This window comes from Malus domestica, chromosome 15, assembly GCF_042453785.1.
Source record: "Malus domestica chromosome 15, GDT2T_hap1".
Lineage (NCBI taxonomy): Eukaryota > Viridiplantae > Streptophyta > Magnoliopsida > Rosales > Rosaceae > Malus > Malus domestica.
The window spans coordinates 21,409,014-21,424,169 of record NC_091675.1 but is presented as its reverse complement, the minus strand read 5'-3'; the positions used below and the strand labels follow the sequence as shown (position 1 = coordinate 21,424,169).

Below are 15,156 nucleotides of genomic sequence, written 5' to 3'. Positions count from 1 at the left end.
TATCTCCAAGATTTGCTGCTTCCAAATGGATCTTGGTATCCAGTACCTAGGTAAGGTAATTCTTCCCAGTAATGTCCAGGGCAGCAAAATCAAGCTTTACCAAGTTTACCATTTTCTTTTCTGAAAGAAAAATGAGGTGTGTAAGAACTTGCAATAATATGTGTTCTGGAGGAATATATTGTTAGAACTTCTAGTTCTTACAAATTTTTTATCCTCAGGCTAAAATGATAAGTACTCGAAACTTCAAGCTCAAGATTTACATGATTAATGAGAAGGGCAATTGTACCACACTATTCTCATCAAAACAACTATAGGATGAGCGATTATTCCGCACCACTTTAAACAGCAGGAAAATTTAAATATGTAGAGCAAGGTGGACGATTATACCGCACCACCTAAAATTGCGATAAAATTTAAATATGCAAAGCAGGGTGGACGATTATACCACACCACCTAAAATTGCGGACAATTATACCGCACCACCTAAAATTGCGATAAAATTTAAATATGCAAAGCAAGGTGGACGATTATACCGCACCACCTAAAATTGCAATAAAATTTAAATATCAGAGCATGGTGAGTGATTATTCCACACCACCTAAAATTGCTATAAAATTTAAATATGCAGAGCATGGTGGGTGATTATTCCACACCACCTAAAATTGCGATAAAATTAGATTTGCAGTCCAAGATAGGCGATAGTACCGCACCATCTTGGATTGTATAAATAATCAGTGGTTTAGTAGTCAATATCTACACCAAACAAGAAATCAAATATATAAGTAACTGTTAGTTTGAGAACTAGAAGTAAACATGGTGCACACAATTCTTCGCGAGGGTATATCCAGCAGTTGAGGCAGAGGAAGAAGAAGAACAGTAAAATCCTTAGAGGGAACTTTTTCTTTTCTTTTCTTTCGGCGAAGAGAAAATGAGAAATGGTTAAAGAGTCGTGCTGATAACGTGTTATAAATAGGCAAAAGTTAGAGAAATAACCTTTGCTAAGAACGATGACGAAACCACCACAAAAGTATTGCAAATATTAGAAAATGAGGAATACTGAAAGTATTATATTTCTTCTTTTCTCTTTTTTATGTTCGTCACACTTTGAACAACCGAAGTGCTCTATTTATAGAGCCACCTCAACGAAAACTTACAAAATTTACTATTAGCATGTGAAACTTTACTATACACATGTGGGCAAACATATCCACTGTTTACAACAAATGTTACCTTAATAAATTAAACCTAGGGGTATGGGTGTAATAAGTCCAAACCTCAAGGGTGTGAGACAAACTCTACCTATTTTTTATATGTTATAGAATCTCCAATCTGTCGCCAACTGCCGAATAGAACGAAACAACTAAAAAATAAAAAAATAAAAATTTATATGGCGACAAGGACCATACACTTTTGTAAGAGTTCATCTAAGATACTTTTAAAGAGTTGCAAATACTAAAGCAACCATAGCTCTCTGACTCTGAGCAACCAGGATTTAGAAACCGATCGGTGGCAACAAGTATGGAACTGCCTTTGATGTTCACCAATAGTTTCACTACAAAAAATTGGCCATTGTGCACAATAAGTTATTTGTGCCCTCTGAAGTTAAAGGGCACCAACATACGTGCCCATAAAACAATAAAATAGCAACTAAAACAACATGTGTCCTTTATGGGCATGCCCATTGATTATAGGACACAATATGAATATTGGTGCTCAAAATGCTAAGCACAATAGGTTGCCTATTTCTGCCACAATTCGGACAGCCATGTCAAATGACAGACAATCATATAGAGCATAGTTTTCAAATTGTGCCCACTAAGGTTATGTTTCAAAGAAAAATAAAAATGTCAAAATTTGAAATAAAACAAAAAATTTAAAATTTTCATAAAATCAGAGATGAGACACACAATATACATGTATTTCAGTTATTTACAACAAATCCCACGTAATTTACTATCAAGTCCTTCAGAATCCCATCCTCCCACTACAGGCATTGGACCCAAGTTCTTCATGCAATGAAGCTCGCTTAACCACGATCCCTTCTTGCATATAACTTTTAAAGAGTCCCACAACTTTTTCTGAATTGAAAAAGAAATTTTACAAAACATAGTCAAAAGAAAACACGAAGAGCTAGGAACAATATATTGAAAGCAAAGCAAGACCTTACATCTCTGTGAAACATCTACTGCAAGCATGGCAGCATATGGGGAAAGACTCATCTCTGTCAACTTTCACCTTCATGCCACCTGCATGTAAAGATATATATATATATATATATATATATATATATATATATATATATATATATATATATGAAACTTGTATGTACAAAAGGGTTCACAACACCAAACCCCAAAATGAGACTGAAAATTTTTCATTGAATAAGTTTATATTTAGCATATCTTAATTCTATGAGACCAAAATTCCTTACCAGTGAGGCGTACCTTGGTTTCTCTTCTTAGCAGATCAGTTACATGCTGAAACTCAACCAAGAAATCAACATTATAAATTAAAGCAAAAACAATGCAACGATTTCAAACGTATATTCATCCTTTTAGGCAGTCATTAGATACAGATAGATGTGTTGAAAGACTCCGCATATCAAAATGAATCCTGAATTGAATGAAACTTATAAGCAAAATGAAAAAAGAAATTAAATATCAACTACATTCAGATATGTGATACAATACCATTTGACATCTATTGTCACACCTCGGTCCCCATACTTATGCAAAATGCAGGGAACAAGTCAACATTGGATGTTCATTTTACTTTTGAAAAGCATTTTGCTAGTGAGATACATTTTTCTTTTGCATATGACTAGAACACAATTGCATCTCAACAAGAAAACTGAAACTTTCTACATTATTTGATCTGTTCAACTTTTCCAAGACACGAAATGATGAACTGAACACAAAACATGAGCTTTCACAAAGAAGTCACGTACCTCAGTACTAGAATATAATCACCCATGACATTCCTAGAACAAATAATTAAATCAGGTTTTCCGGTTACAAAGATTAGTTATTATTATTATTATTCAGAGTAGCCATAACCCTTGGCTTCCCATCATCTTTCAACAAATTAATTTTCAACACCATAGTGCCCCCTTGTAATATTCTTCAAATGAATTCAGAAAAGGTCACATATCTCCATAACTAACATAGTCTACAGAACTAGAATTACCAACATTTTACAAAATAAGTTACTTTATCATCAGTTGATTAATAATCAACTACTTATTCTTTCTTTTGGTCAATAACAACTTTGAAAGTACGATGAAGGACAAATAAGAAAATAAGAGTAATTGACTAAGCATATGAAACTCAAAACCTCTGTGAGAAGGATGGATGTACACACCCTCCATGTTTCATGTTATTGACTTGTGTGCAGCTATCAAATTTTATGCAACACCCCTTCAATACACTAGAACACAGCAGCTCATCTACCACGATAATTTTACCACGGACTTTAGGTGCGCGTGATAAAAAGTGAATATTTATCACGGGCTTAGTGAGCACGTCGTGGATAATAATATTTTACAACGAGCAAATAATGGCCCGTTATGATAAAATAATCTAATACCACAAACTTAATCAACACGTTGTAAAAATATTAAACCACCACGGGCCTTCAACGTGGTATATAGTTCGTAACCACTATGGATTCTTTTTATCTACCACGATCATTAAGTGTGGTAGAATTACACACATTATTAAAAAAAAAATCAGAAAGCGGGATTACAAATTTCCCAAAATTTGAAATCTATGAAACTTACTAATATTCCCGCCCTTCTCAAAATTTAAGTGAAATCCTTCTCAATTCCTATTTCTTATGGCTTCCTCTTTATTCTCTGGGCAGACTCCCACCTACCATTGCCGACTTGAAAACTCCCCACCGGTTCTTAGCCATCTACAGATTTTCCCATTCACCATTTCCCTCTCGTTTACCCCTTGTTCTTTCTTCCCCTTCGTACTTGTTCTGGGAAGATTCCTTTTTCTCTCTCTCTTTCTAACTTCTGATTTCATTTTTTTTCTTGAGAAAACTGCAATAATTGTGAGCTTCTCAACCCTCTGAGTTTTTACTTAACGATCTTCGTCAATCTGCTAGTATCGCTCTAAATCTCCCTGCTAGTTCCCCAACTGGTGTCGTCATGAGCCTTTGCTTCATTGGCTTCATCACGGCTCTTCATGTGTTCGGCAAGCTGTACCTCCACCGATCTAGTGGCGGAACTTGAGGTCTGAGTCCTGGTTCAGATCGGGTTCGGATTCGGAGCTTAATTGGTAATTCAATGCTACAAATACTTTGTTTTCGCTATGCTATGTAAATTATCTCAAGGTTGATATTGTTAGGGTTTCAATTTTGTTTAAAGTTTGGATCTTGGATTGTGTTTGGATCAAAATCGTGTAATAAATATTTAACCTTTCGTTATTTTGCTTTCTGAATTTTGATATGCTATTGAATGATTGAGAATTTGATGATCCAAAAGGATAATTGTCCAAAAGGAAAGCATAATTGTGTAAACTTGGGAGATTCATGGTTACATAAACTAAGTAGACGTTTGCTAATAAGAATTGGAATTGAAAAAAGGGCATCCAAAGCAAAAGGAATTAGAGCTTTTAGAAAATAAATAGGATTGGCTTTGCAATACATTGGTTACTGATGTATGTTCAGAAAAACTGCCCTTGATCCATTTTGGGGTGAAATCTTGATGATAAATGTAAAGATAAGAATGGATGAATGATCAACAAAATGTGAAGAGCTTGACTATAGGCAACAATAACTAAGCTTCTTTCCTGCCTATGATTGGGACTTTGATTAAAAGGTATTATTTAGAGGGTTATATAAGGTTGTTACATAATGAATGCCTATTTCTGTTAATATCTTTATTAGAAGGAATCAGAAGTTTGGACTGGGGCTGAGTTTATCCACAGGGTTCAGCATTTGATACCTCTTGATCCACTGCCTGTCTCAGTAGTTTAGTATATCCTTGGGATAATCGGTACTAGGACATTTTTTTTTTTCACTTAGATGATGGACTGTTTGCCTTTTGGGAATTGACTTTATGGATGAATTTTTTTTGTATATCATGTCCTTGAGTTGAGACATGAGTTTCCTTTCTAAGATATATATTTTTTCTTGTTTTATCTCAAAGGTGGTTGGTAGTTCTAATTCATGAGGGTCCATAACTCCAATGTCAGCTATTACATCAACAGGAAACTACAAATTTGAAGTGTGTACATGGGTGGGCAACTGCAAATTTGAAAGGAATTTGATTGGAGGTATTCAAGGAAAACTAAAGTCTTCTAAGTGACAATTTCCTTGTAAATGGAGGCGTATTTCATAATTGATAGATGGTTTCATATTTCTTAGGACATCACATTGGTTTTATAGGTGATTTTGTTGTAGTTTAGTGTAATACTTGTAATTCTTTTTAAACATGTAATAATTTAAAATTTTATTGTATTATAGTAAATTTGCAATTTTGTGGGTTTTTATATATTGTTTTTTTTTATCAAAATTTATATATTGTTTTTAATTAATTTTTTTTTAAATTTTTAGAAATTTTTTTATAATGGACATTAGCCGTGGTTAATTAATGGTCTACAACGGTTTTAGCGTGTGGTGTTAAATTCGAATTCACTACAAGCTAAGTCCGTGATTATTATTTAATTGATAACGTGCTTTGGCCGTGGTAAAAGTCTAAACTTTTTACCACATCCTTAATACTAACGGGCAGTGTGTCCGTGGTGGATTTCGATCTACAACGGACATCCACCGTGGTAGATGACCGTTTTTCTTCTAGTGATATCAAAAAGAAAGGTCACCTTTCATCTAAAACATATCCGAACTTTAGTATTCTTAAATTATCCGACATAGAGTTCCATAAGATGCAACAGAAAATGACAAATTTACTCAATCTAATAAGGAAGCTTGACTAAAAATATCCTGGCCGGGAACAACCCCGACGATTCCAAGTCATGAACTTCAAGGACAACAAAATTTCGACCATATTTTGCGGCTGATTAGAACAAATTTCCCAACCAAGATTAACCATGTCAAACAAAGAATAGCTATCACCCATGAATACCAATAAAAGTTAATAATTCTAATCAAGAAAGGAATGATGTTCCCCACATAGCAGGAACGAAACGGTATGCACCAAAAAGCTGCCACAACCAACCGACGAAGTTCACCATGCTTGCACTCCGTGGACGCCCAAGAACTGTTCACTAATCTCTTGGATTGAGGTCCAATTCCTGCAGGCTTGGCCAGAATTTGGGGTTAAAGAAAGGCTCGGGTTGATTGGGAAAAGGGAGGGAGAGAGAGGAGAGGCAGGAGGAAATGAGAGAAGAGACAGAGGATACAGTGTCGAATGGACACACTAGGAAATTCAATCCGATCGATTGAAAATTGTATGGAAGATTATGTTTGAAAGATAAGAGAACAATTCATCAATTGTGCAATGGAAAACATAGCATTAGAACACATCTAACAGAGGAAAAAAAATTACCACAAACCTTCATTAATTATCGATGGAATACTACAACAACAACAAAGCCTTTTTCCAGTAAGTGGAGTCGGTTATATGAATCCTAGAACACCATTGCGCTCGGTTTTGTGTCATGTCCTCCGTTAGATCCAAGTACTCTTAAGTCTTTTCTTAGAGTCTCTTCCAAAGTTTTCCTAGGTCTTCCTCTACCCCTTCGGCCCTAGACCTCTATCCCGTAGTCACATCTTCTAACCGGACCATTAGTAAGCCTTCTTTGCACATGTCTAAACCATCGTAATCGATTTTCTCTCGTCTTTCCTTCAATTTTAGCTACTCCTACTTTACCTCGAATATCCTCATTCCTAATCTTATCATTTTTTGTGTGCCCACACATCCAACAAAGCATTCTCATCTCCGCTACACCCATTTTATGTATGTGTTGATGCTTCACCACCCAATATTTCGTGTCATACAGCATCGCCGACCTTATTGCCATCCTATATAATTTTCTCTTTAGCTTCAGTGGCATACGACGGTCACACAACACACCGGATGCACTCTTCCACTTCATCCATCCAGCTTGTATTCTATGGTTGAGGCCTCCATTTAATTCTCTGTTCTTTTGCAAGATAGATCCAAGGTAGCGAAGGCGGTCGCTCTTTGGTACTTCCTGATCTCCGATCCTTACCCCTAACTCATTTTGGTGTCAATGGAATACTAACAAAAAATTTCTTTGTTTTGAAATCATTACCAAAGATTTTCAAACTCACGATCATTAAGCACGGGATCATCTGGAAGACGAATGAGCAGTCGTCATTCCTTCTGAGTTTCATAAGTTGTGCCCACTGTAGTAGGTGTCCCTGAAGCAGCAATTATGTAAGCAAAAAAAAAAAATCATTAAAAACCATTGAAATCAATTTTCAAAATACAAACATTTAAGAAGCTTAAACCTGAATGTCACTATTCGATAAAAATAAACTCGATATTTACTAAATGAATGTAGAACTTGTATTGCATAATATGCCTACTTCATATAATTGCTAATAAAGGGAACAATTCCTTATCTATGTGGATATTATAAGGAAAATCAATTCCATAGTCTATCCATTGCTTTCATTCTCAAGCACACAATACAAATAAACCAACAAAGGATTAAACTCTTAAGTGAACTAATCAATGTCATTATATATGTACTAAATGTTATAACTCAAAAACAGGAAATTGTCTTTAACTTATTTCTCAATTCTCTATACAACAAATCATACCATATAACAAAAGTGTATATTTATATTTATTTATTATTTCTATTCTAAAACAGGGTGTATTGTTGACCATCTATCTTTTCTTCATACAACCCCATTGTTCCTATTTGCCAATATAAAATACACAAAAACAAAAAAAAGCAAGGAGATCAATACTTACCATCCCATTTAATAATGCCCAAAGTCATTATGTGGGTACTGACACTTTGATATAAGCCTACCAAGAAAAAACATTTAAATCACACAAAGAGACAAACTTTTCACATTCTCACACACCCAACAAAAGCCTGATTTAACGGAAGAAAAATCTACGAGACAAATTTTTAAAGGATGTGATATCCACACCTTATTTTACGTCTCACACACTTTTTTAATTTTTGATTGTTGGATTGAATGAATTGAAGAAGATCAATGAACAGAAATTATCAAGAGATGTGTGAAAAGTAAAATGAAATGTGTGAATAGTACATCCCATTTTAAAAGCCAACAAATACTTTAAAATGTGATTAATTAATTAATTATTATTCACACACTGTAAAACATCCCATTTTTTCACCAATTAAAAGCCAACAAATACACGTGTGGGTCATCCATACCAATAATAATTGTGATTGTCCATTTTTTGCTCCATGGACTTTCCACTTGGAGTTAAAGATAGCATGAAACCACCAGAAAAAAACTATTCAATTTCTGAGACCAGAGCACAAAACCAAGCAAACACCGCCACCTGCAACAGAAACAACACAGTAAAACAGAGTTTTGGACAGAAAAAAACAGAGGACTTTAATTTTACATCAATCAAGCAATCGATCTACACGAAAACCTTAAATCTTTAAGACCAAGATTTCCTAAAACGAAAAATCGAATTAGATGGAACAGCACACACAAATCATTGACAAAAAAAAAAAAAGATTTGAAAGAAAAAAAAACTCACAGACCTTAATCAGAAGGGATTTGCAAGGTTGTACACAAACACCCTCGAATTCGCACACCAATTTTCCTGAAACAAAAAAAAAACCCAATCAGATTAAACAACCGTCCAAATTCCAACTTTTTTCTTCATCTGATGGTTGTAGGCGGTCAAATTGCAGACCAAAATGCTTTGATGGTTCACAGTGAGGAATAGTCTGTGTTGGAAGCTCTACTGACAGTTCTTGCATCTTCCTTGGATGAGAGGAAATACCCATACGGAGAGAGAGAGAGAAAGAAGAAGGAAAGGAGAGAGAGAGCAAGTGTATTTAATTATGGGCGCAGACAGAGTAGAGGGAAAATGATTATGGAATGGCATGCATAGGAAATAATATAAAAAAAAATTAGAGGGATAATTAGGATGTCTCTTCCATGTGGCTAGCTTTTTACTTTTGAGATTTTTGAGAGAGAGTGGAATGAAAGGGACTCCCTCCCATCCCAGATGATCAACACGCGTACCTTTAAGCTCTTTTCCTTCCTAGATGACCCACACGTGTACATCCAGATCTTTCCCTTCCCAGAGAGACAAAAATGAAGCAAAAGAGTGAGAGTCGAGAAGAGGCAAAATCGAAATTATATAAACAATTTAGAGAGATGTCTGTTGTGGCAAAAACGAAGTAAACAAAACCAAGAAGGGACAAAATTGGAAGAGTCCAGTTTTTGAAGCCTCCTTCTAGGGAGAAGTGGAATGAAAGAAAAAAGTATGGGCAAAGGTGGATGTACACTGTACAATAAACAGTGTCCACAGAAAAAAAAAAAAGGTGAAAAGGGAAACGCATTGGCGAAGGAACAGTGAAAAGGACACCAAGGAAATTAACTGAAAGTTACTCATTTAGTATATATATAATTTTGGCCAACAGGATCCTTTCCGGATCCTTTTGGTGATGATTTTGGGGTTAAAGAGAGGCTCCGGTTGATTGGGAAAAGAAAGGGAGAGAGAAAGGAGAGATAGAAGGAATTGAGAAGAGAGAGAGGAAAAGAGTAGGGATGGGCATAAAAACCGTCAAATCACAAGATCGCATCAAACCGTATGAAAAAAAAAATTGAAAAAAACCATATTGACCAGAAAGTCAACTTTGAGTAAAAAACCGAATCGAACCTTTTAAACAGGTTTCGATTCCGGTTTTGAATGCACAAGAACCGACCGAAACCGAACCGAACCATTTTATTAATAATAAATAAATAAATTATATATATATACACACATGTCATGATATAATAGGTTGACAAATTAGTTTCACCAAGTTGCAAAGTAGTGGATCCCATCCCAATTAGGGTTTACTCACTCACCTCACCCTCACCTCACCCCTCACATCCCCATTTCCCCATTTCGTAGCATATCTGACCATCACCACGGCCTCTCATCCAAAAATATTAGTGATTCCTCAGGCAGCCCACAACCTCAGCTTTCTGCGACGACCCTCATCATCTCTCATCCGCGACAGCTCACGACTCTTCGTCCTCCGTCCTTGGTATTTTCTCTATCTTTTCTCATCTTTGAGATTTCAGATTAGGAATATGGCTGAGTTCCATTGGTTTTCCATTCTCCTTTATCTGCACTATATGTGTGTGATTAACATTGTCTAATTGGGTCCTATGACTCTTGTCCTGCATTTAGGGCCATTTGATTTAGATGGTCTGTGGGGTTCAAAAGGGTGTTTTAAGTTCGTAGATTCTACAGAAATGTCATTCGCTTTAATCTATCCCTTTCATTTAAGGCCATTTGTTGAGCTGGAGTACTGCCAAAATGGTTTTCTTTGCTTGGTCTTTGGTGTGTGGTAGATTGTAGAGTCTTCACCCTTGAAATTTCAGGAAGTGGAAGTCTTCTTCGGTAAAGATTTTGTATTTGAAAAAAAATTGCTAGGAATCAGTTGACCACTTTCTGCTATACTCGGGTTCAATGAATAAGTTGAAACTGGGATTTGTTATTTTAGTTGTTAAACGAGTTAAAATGGTTTATGGCCTAGAACTTAGTTAAAGAGAAAAAATCTTCAACCCTACCTCCCTTTGTTGGGGAAAAATAAAGTGTTTAACTGTGCTGAAATTAGTACATTCATAGCATGTTTACCCCTTCTGACACAATTTGAAGGTTAATTAACATTTTTTTATTGGTTGCTCTGCAATGGCACAATTGACGACAAAAATCAAGCATCTATCTTTAGTTTTACACAAAAAGGTCACTATGGAACCAATAATCTTCCGTTTTATGCTTTCATGTTCATATTTTAAAAATGAGAAATTTTATTTGAACTCATCTAATCTCTTTTACACTCAACTTACTTTTTTCACCCATATGTTTTTTAATTAAAGAATTAATATCTCTTTAAACCCAAATTTATTACCTAAACTACCCTTTCAAACCCAATTTAAAATGTAAAATTATCTTTACACTCATTTCCTTTATAAAATAACGTCTCTAACTGAATGTTTTTTTTTTTTTGGGATAAGGATTGAAACTTGACAACCGTGTACACCGATTACCTTATATAATCATCCACATCTATAAGTTTATAAATTACCTTCTTGTCTTTGAATTTTTCTTCACTTTCGCTGCTAAGCTTTCTGGATTTCGTTGGTATGTTTTGTTTGCAAGGATAATCGCATAGTCAATTGGGATTATGGGTTGCTTACAGCCAAGGAAGAAAATATCGGTAATATCGGAAATATCGGTAGTCCGAAAACACGGAAATATCGATGGAAATATCGGGATAATATCGATATCGATAAAAATTATATGGAAACCACGGAAATTGTAAGAAAAACTTGGAAATTTTTAATGAAACTTTGTAGGATGTTTATTTAGTTAATTATCTATTAGTTTATCACAAAAAATTGGAAGGAAATGCATTGCATGATGGATTTAACTGATTTAAGTTGATTATATAGCGAGCTGGCAAACATTGTGAGTGTAGAAAATATGTAGTAATTAATGAAAGAAGTTTAAACACACCATAATCATTTATATATAATTAATTAGTACAATATTTGGAGGTTTTATTTAGGATATTAAAAAAAAAAGGGAGTGAATAAAATGATGAAGAATAATGTGCCGAATTTGACAATTTAAATTTCTTACACATAAGCATGCGTCAAGGCGTTGAAGTTCCAAATTATAGTATATCAATTAACAATTGAAAATCAATACATTGAATAAGACTAAACTTTAATTTGGATGCCGATTATGTTTTTTCAAGTTGATATAAAGTAAAAGTATTGAATTTTGGGCGGCGTGCAAGGTATCAATCTCTTCGTCTCTTCGAGGGCTACAACTTTCCTTTTTGTTTCACTCAATTTCGTTGCGTATTGAAAAAGTTATACTCATTTGAATCTTACCCAGTTTCCGGCGACCTCAGTAGCTTTCGAGGCAATTTCCGGCCAAACCACAATGAGTCAGATGTCGTGTAAGGTACCATTCTCTTCGTCTCTTCGAGGGTTACAACTTTCCTTTTTGTTTCACTCAATTTCGTTGCGTATTGAAAAAGTTATACTCATTTGAATCTTACCCAGTTTCCGGCGACCTCAGTAGCTTTCGAGGAAATTTCCGGCCAAACCACTGCGAGTTGTCCGGTTTGCAAGGTATCAATCTCTTCGTCTTGTCGAGTAGTACAACTTTCCTTTTTGTTTCACTCAATTTCGTTGAGTATTGAAAAAGTTATACTCATTTGAATCTTACCCAGTTTCCGGCGACCTCAGTGACTTTCGAGGCATTTTCCGGCCAAACCACGACCATTCAGACGTTGTGTGAGGTACCATTCTCTTCGTCTCTTCGAGGGCTACAACTTTCATTTTTGTCTGGCTTGATTTCGTTGAGTTTTGACAAAGTTATGACCGTTTAAAGTGGGTGTAAAATTTCGGCCGAAATTTTGATTTTTTCTCCCATTGGGCGAGTCCCACATCGCCCATGCAAGGAAGTGAGCAAGCCATTTTTTCTATAAAAGCCACACTCCCCTGTTAAGATATCCAAAGTTTGTTTGGTCTTAGGGCCATGATCAAGTGAAGTATGTGTTGAGTTTACTTAACATATTTAAGTATTTTTTTAATAAAATATTGTGATATTATCGATAATTTTAAAAATATTGTGATATTTTTGATATTATCGATAATATCGTGATATTTTAACGAAAATAGGTTGGATAGTTAAAAAAATTTCGGAACTTCAAAAAAACTATAATATCGGCGATATTTCGTCGATATTATCGATTTTTTCTTCCTTGCTTACAGCAATATCTGACATTGAGGTCAGCCTTCTTCTTTTACCTGCATATTCTTCCTTATTTTGCAGCATATATTTATGGATTTTTTTTGGGTTTGTATAGGTGGATTATATTGATATTCGAGATACGACATTACTCAGGGTTTCTGGATATGAGAACCCTGTTGAATTTGGCGTGTTAACTTCATTTGCTTACACTCTGGAGGAAGATTTTGGTGAGATTGTGGTGGCCACTACTAGAGTGGAAACTATGCTTGGTGATACTGCCATTGCTGTACATCCTAATGACGAAAGGTATAGACACCTTCATGGAAAACATGTCATCCATCCTTTCAATGGATGAAGAATTCCTATAGTATGTGATGAAATTCTCATTGATCTAGAGTTCGGGACTAGTACTGTGAAGGTAAAGTTTAACATATAAGTTCCAAGTGCTTGAATTAAATTTGTTTTTCTGGTTTATGTTTCATAGATGTAAAGATCTTTATGCTCTCTCTCTTTGCCTCCTGTAGATTAACCCAGCCCATGATCCTAATGAATTTCCTTTGCCCCTGTATAATTGCATATGAGTAGCATTTTCATGGCTGTTTTTTTTTTTTTTTCTGCTACCAAACCTAACCATAGACTTGGAATCCAAGAGATCATTCCATAGATTTGAATTTGCCAAAGAATGCAATGCAAGCTCCAGTTCAGTCCATCACTTTGTTAGAAACATTTGACCTTGATGCTTTGGATTTGGATGGAGAGTGGTCAAGGTTTATGAGGTTGGACAACCGTTATTTTCACCAAGAATCAAGTTATATGTCTTTGCACTACTAATAAAAAATCCTTGCAATGGTGTTTTGGAGGCAGACAGACGGCAGAGAAAAACAAATACGATACAATATAATATAATAAATATGACATTTAATCCAAAGAAGAAGCAAACAAACAAAATATCCATAAATCGAGTCATACTTTAGTTGGAGGATTCAAAACTTCAAAATTACTATCCAAAAAATTATTTTTCTCTATCAGAACTATTAGGGTTTTAGCCGGAATGGACGTAGATTACAAAGGGTGGTGCTAGGGTTTAATTATAGTGTCTAGTTTATTGGGAAATTTAAGTTTTATTATTAATTTCATTTTGTACTTAATAGTAATTATGCAATAGGGTAAAATAGACAATTAACATTTAAAATTTAAGTTGAGTGTAGAAAGAGGTTACATGGGTTTAAATAAAATTTCCCTTTAAAAATTTATTGTCATGCTAATAGTCCAGGTAATTAATTAGTAGTTCGACTAATTCTGTTTCTAGTGCATAATTTACGTGGTACAACTTTGACTTGTGGGGTTTAAGATAGTTTTGTGAAGTTTTAATAGTCCACAGTAATTAGAGATAAATTAATGGTTGGCATGTTGGGTGGATCAACGTAATGTAGCTTATCCTAGCTGTTACTCCGAAACGTTGACCTTGAAAACAAATGTTGACACTAGTTCTGTGCCAATTTCATGGCATGCCCTTGGATGTAAATGTATATTGCTGATGTCCAAAACATAAAACCTGTTAACAAGGTTGTTGATTTTAGATGAGTTTTTTTGTTTTGTTTTCCCTGCTAAATTGAAACAAATATGATGCTGAATTGTGGATTATGTGATATATTCTGGATATAGGTTGTTCATTTCAAAGGATCAAGGAAACGCCTGATGCTCGAGTCTTGGAGCTTCTACAGTTCCTTTCCAACATTCCAGATATGTTGTGCCTGATATTAAAGAATGGGAGAACAAAGTACGATTTTTGAATAACTCAAGCTGGTTTAGCTTAGCATATGAATTCGTATTACAAGTTTGATTAGGGACCTGCTGATTTCATGGCATTGAAAACGTACCCTGGATGGATTTGTGGAGAAAAACATGACGGACTACTTTTATTTATTATCTCTGCAATGCTATTTTCTTTGAATTTGTTACTTCTTTACAAAATCAGTTTTAGAAGATGTATTTGAATATATGATGATTTGGTGTTCAAATAATTTAGTATTTGGAACCATAAACCGGCAAGAACCGAATTCGAACCGGTGTAGACCAAATCGTATGGTTCTAATAATAAATTTAAGTGGAACAACACCAAACCAAACCGTTGGTATTTTCCGACTCTGGTTCCGGTTTAAGGTCGGAACCGCACCAATCCCCACTTGTCTTTATGTTCCAATTTCGTCCATGCAACCATATATTTGATG

The 15,156-nt window shown here is 35.0% G+C and overlaps 1 protein-coding gene and 2 long non-coding RNA genes across 3 annotated transcripts; 1 reads left to right on the top strand and 2 right to left on the bottom strand.

Annotated features, from left to right (window-relative positions):
* Positions 1-1,860: 1,860 nt before the first annotated feature.
* Positions 1,861-2,682, bottom strand: LOC139192285 (uncharacterized). Its single transcript, XR_011576333.1, has 3 exons — positions 2,432-2,682; positions 2,168-2,246; positions 1,861-2,078 (listed from the first exon to the last, which is right to left on the bottom strand). It is a non-coding gene; the product is annotated as an uncharacterized lncRNA (long non-coding RNA).
* A 3,816-nt stretch (positions 2,683-6,498) lies between these two features.
* On the bottom strand, positions 6,499-9,055 carry LOC103401128 (uncharacterized). Its single transcript, XR_003769418.2, has 5 exons — positions 8,849-9,055; positions 8,694-8,755; positions 8,352-8,482; positions 7,916-7,972; positions 6,499-7,353 (listed from the first exon to the last, which is right to left on the bottom strand). It is a non-coding gene; the product is annotated as an uncharacterized lncRNA (long non-coding RNA).
* A 1,000-nt stretch (positions 9,056-10,055) lies between these two features.
* Positions 10,056-15,070, top strand: LOC103401125 (valine--tRNA ligase, mitochondrial 1-like). The gene is made up of 6 exons (XM_070812874.1): positions 10,056-10,196; positions 12,062-12,130; positions 12,232-12,300; positions 12,402-12,470; positions 13,041-13,231; positions 14,591-15,070. Exons 2-6 carry the CDS (start codon positions 12,110-12,112, stop codon positions 14,622-14,624), a joined length of 384 nt encoding a protein of 127 aa, XP_070668975.1. The 5' UTR covers positions 10,056-10,196; positions 12,062-12,109; the 3' UTR covers positions 14,625-15,070.
* Positions 15,071-15,156: the final 86 nt, after the last annotated feature.

Bases quoted from the DNA above. Each gene is read 5' to 3' on its own strand.
- LOC103401125 (XM_070812874.1), top strand. From the start codon at position 12,110: ATGAGTCAGATGTCGTGTAAG. The intron at 12,131-12,231 runs GTACCATTCTCT...AATCTTACCCAG, and splicing joins TGAGTCAGATGTCGTGTAAG to TTTCCGGCGACCTCAGTAGC. The intron at 12,471-13,040 runs GTACCATTCTCT...GGGTTTGTATAG, and splicing joins CCATTCAGACGTTGTGTGAG to GTGGATTATATTGATATTCG.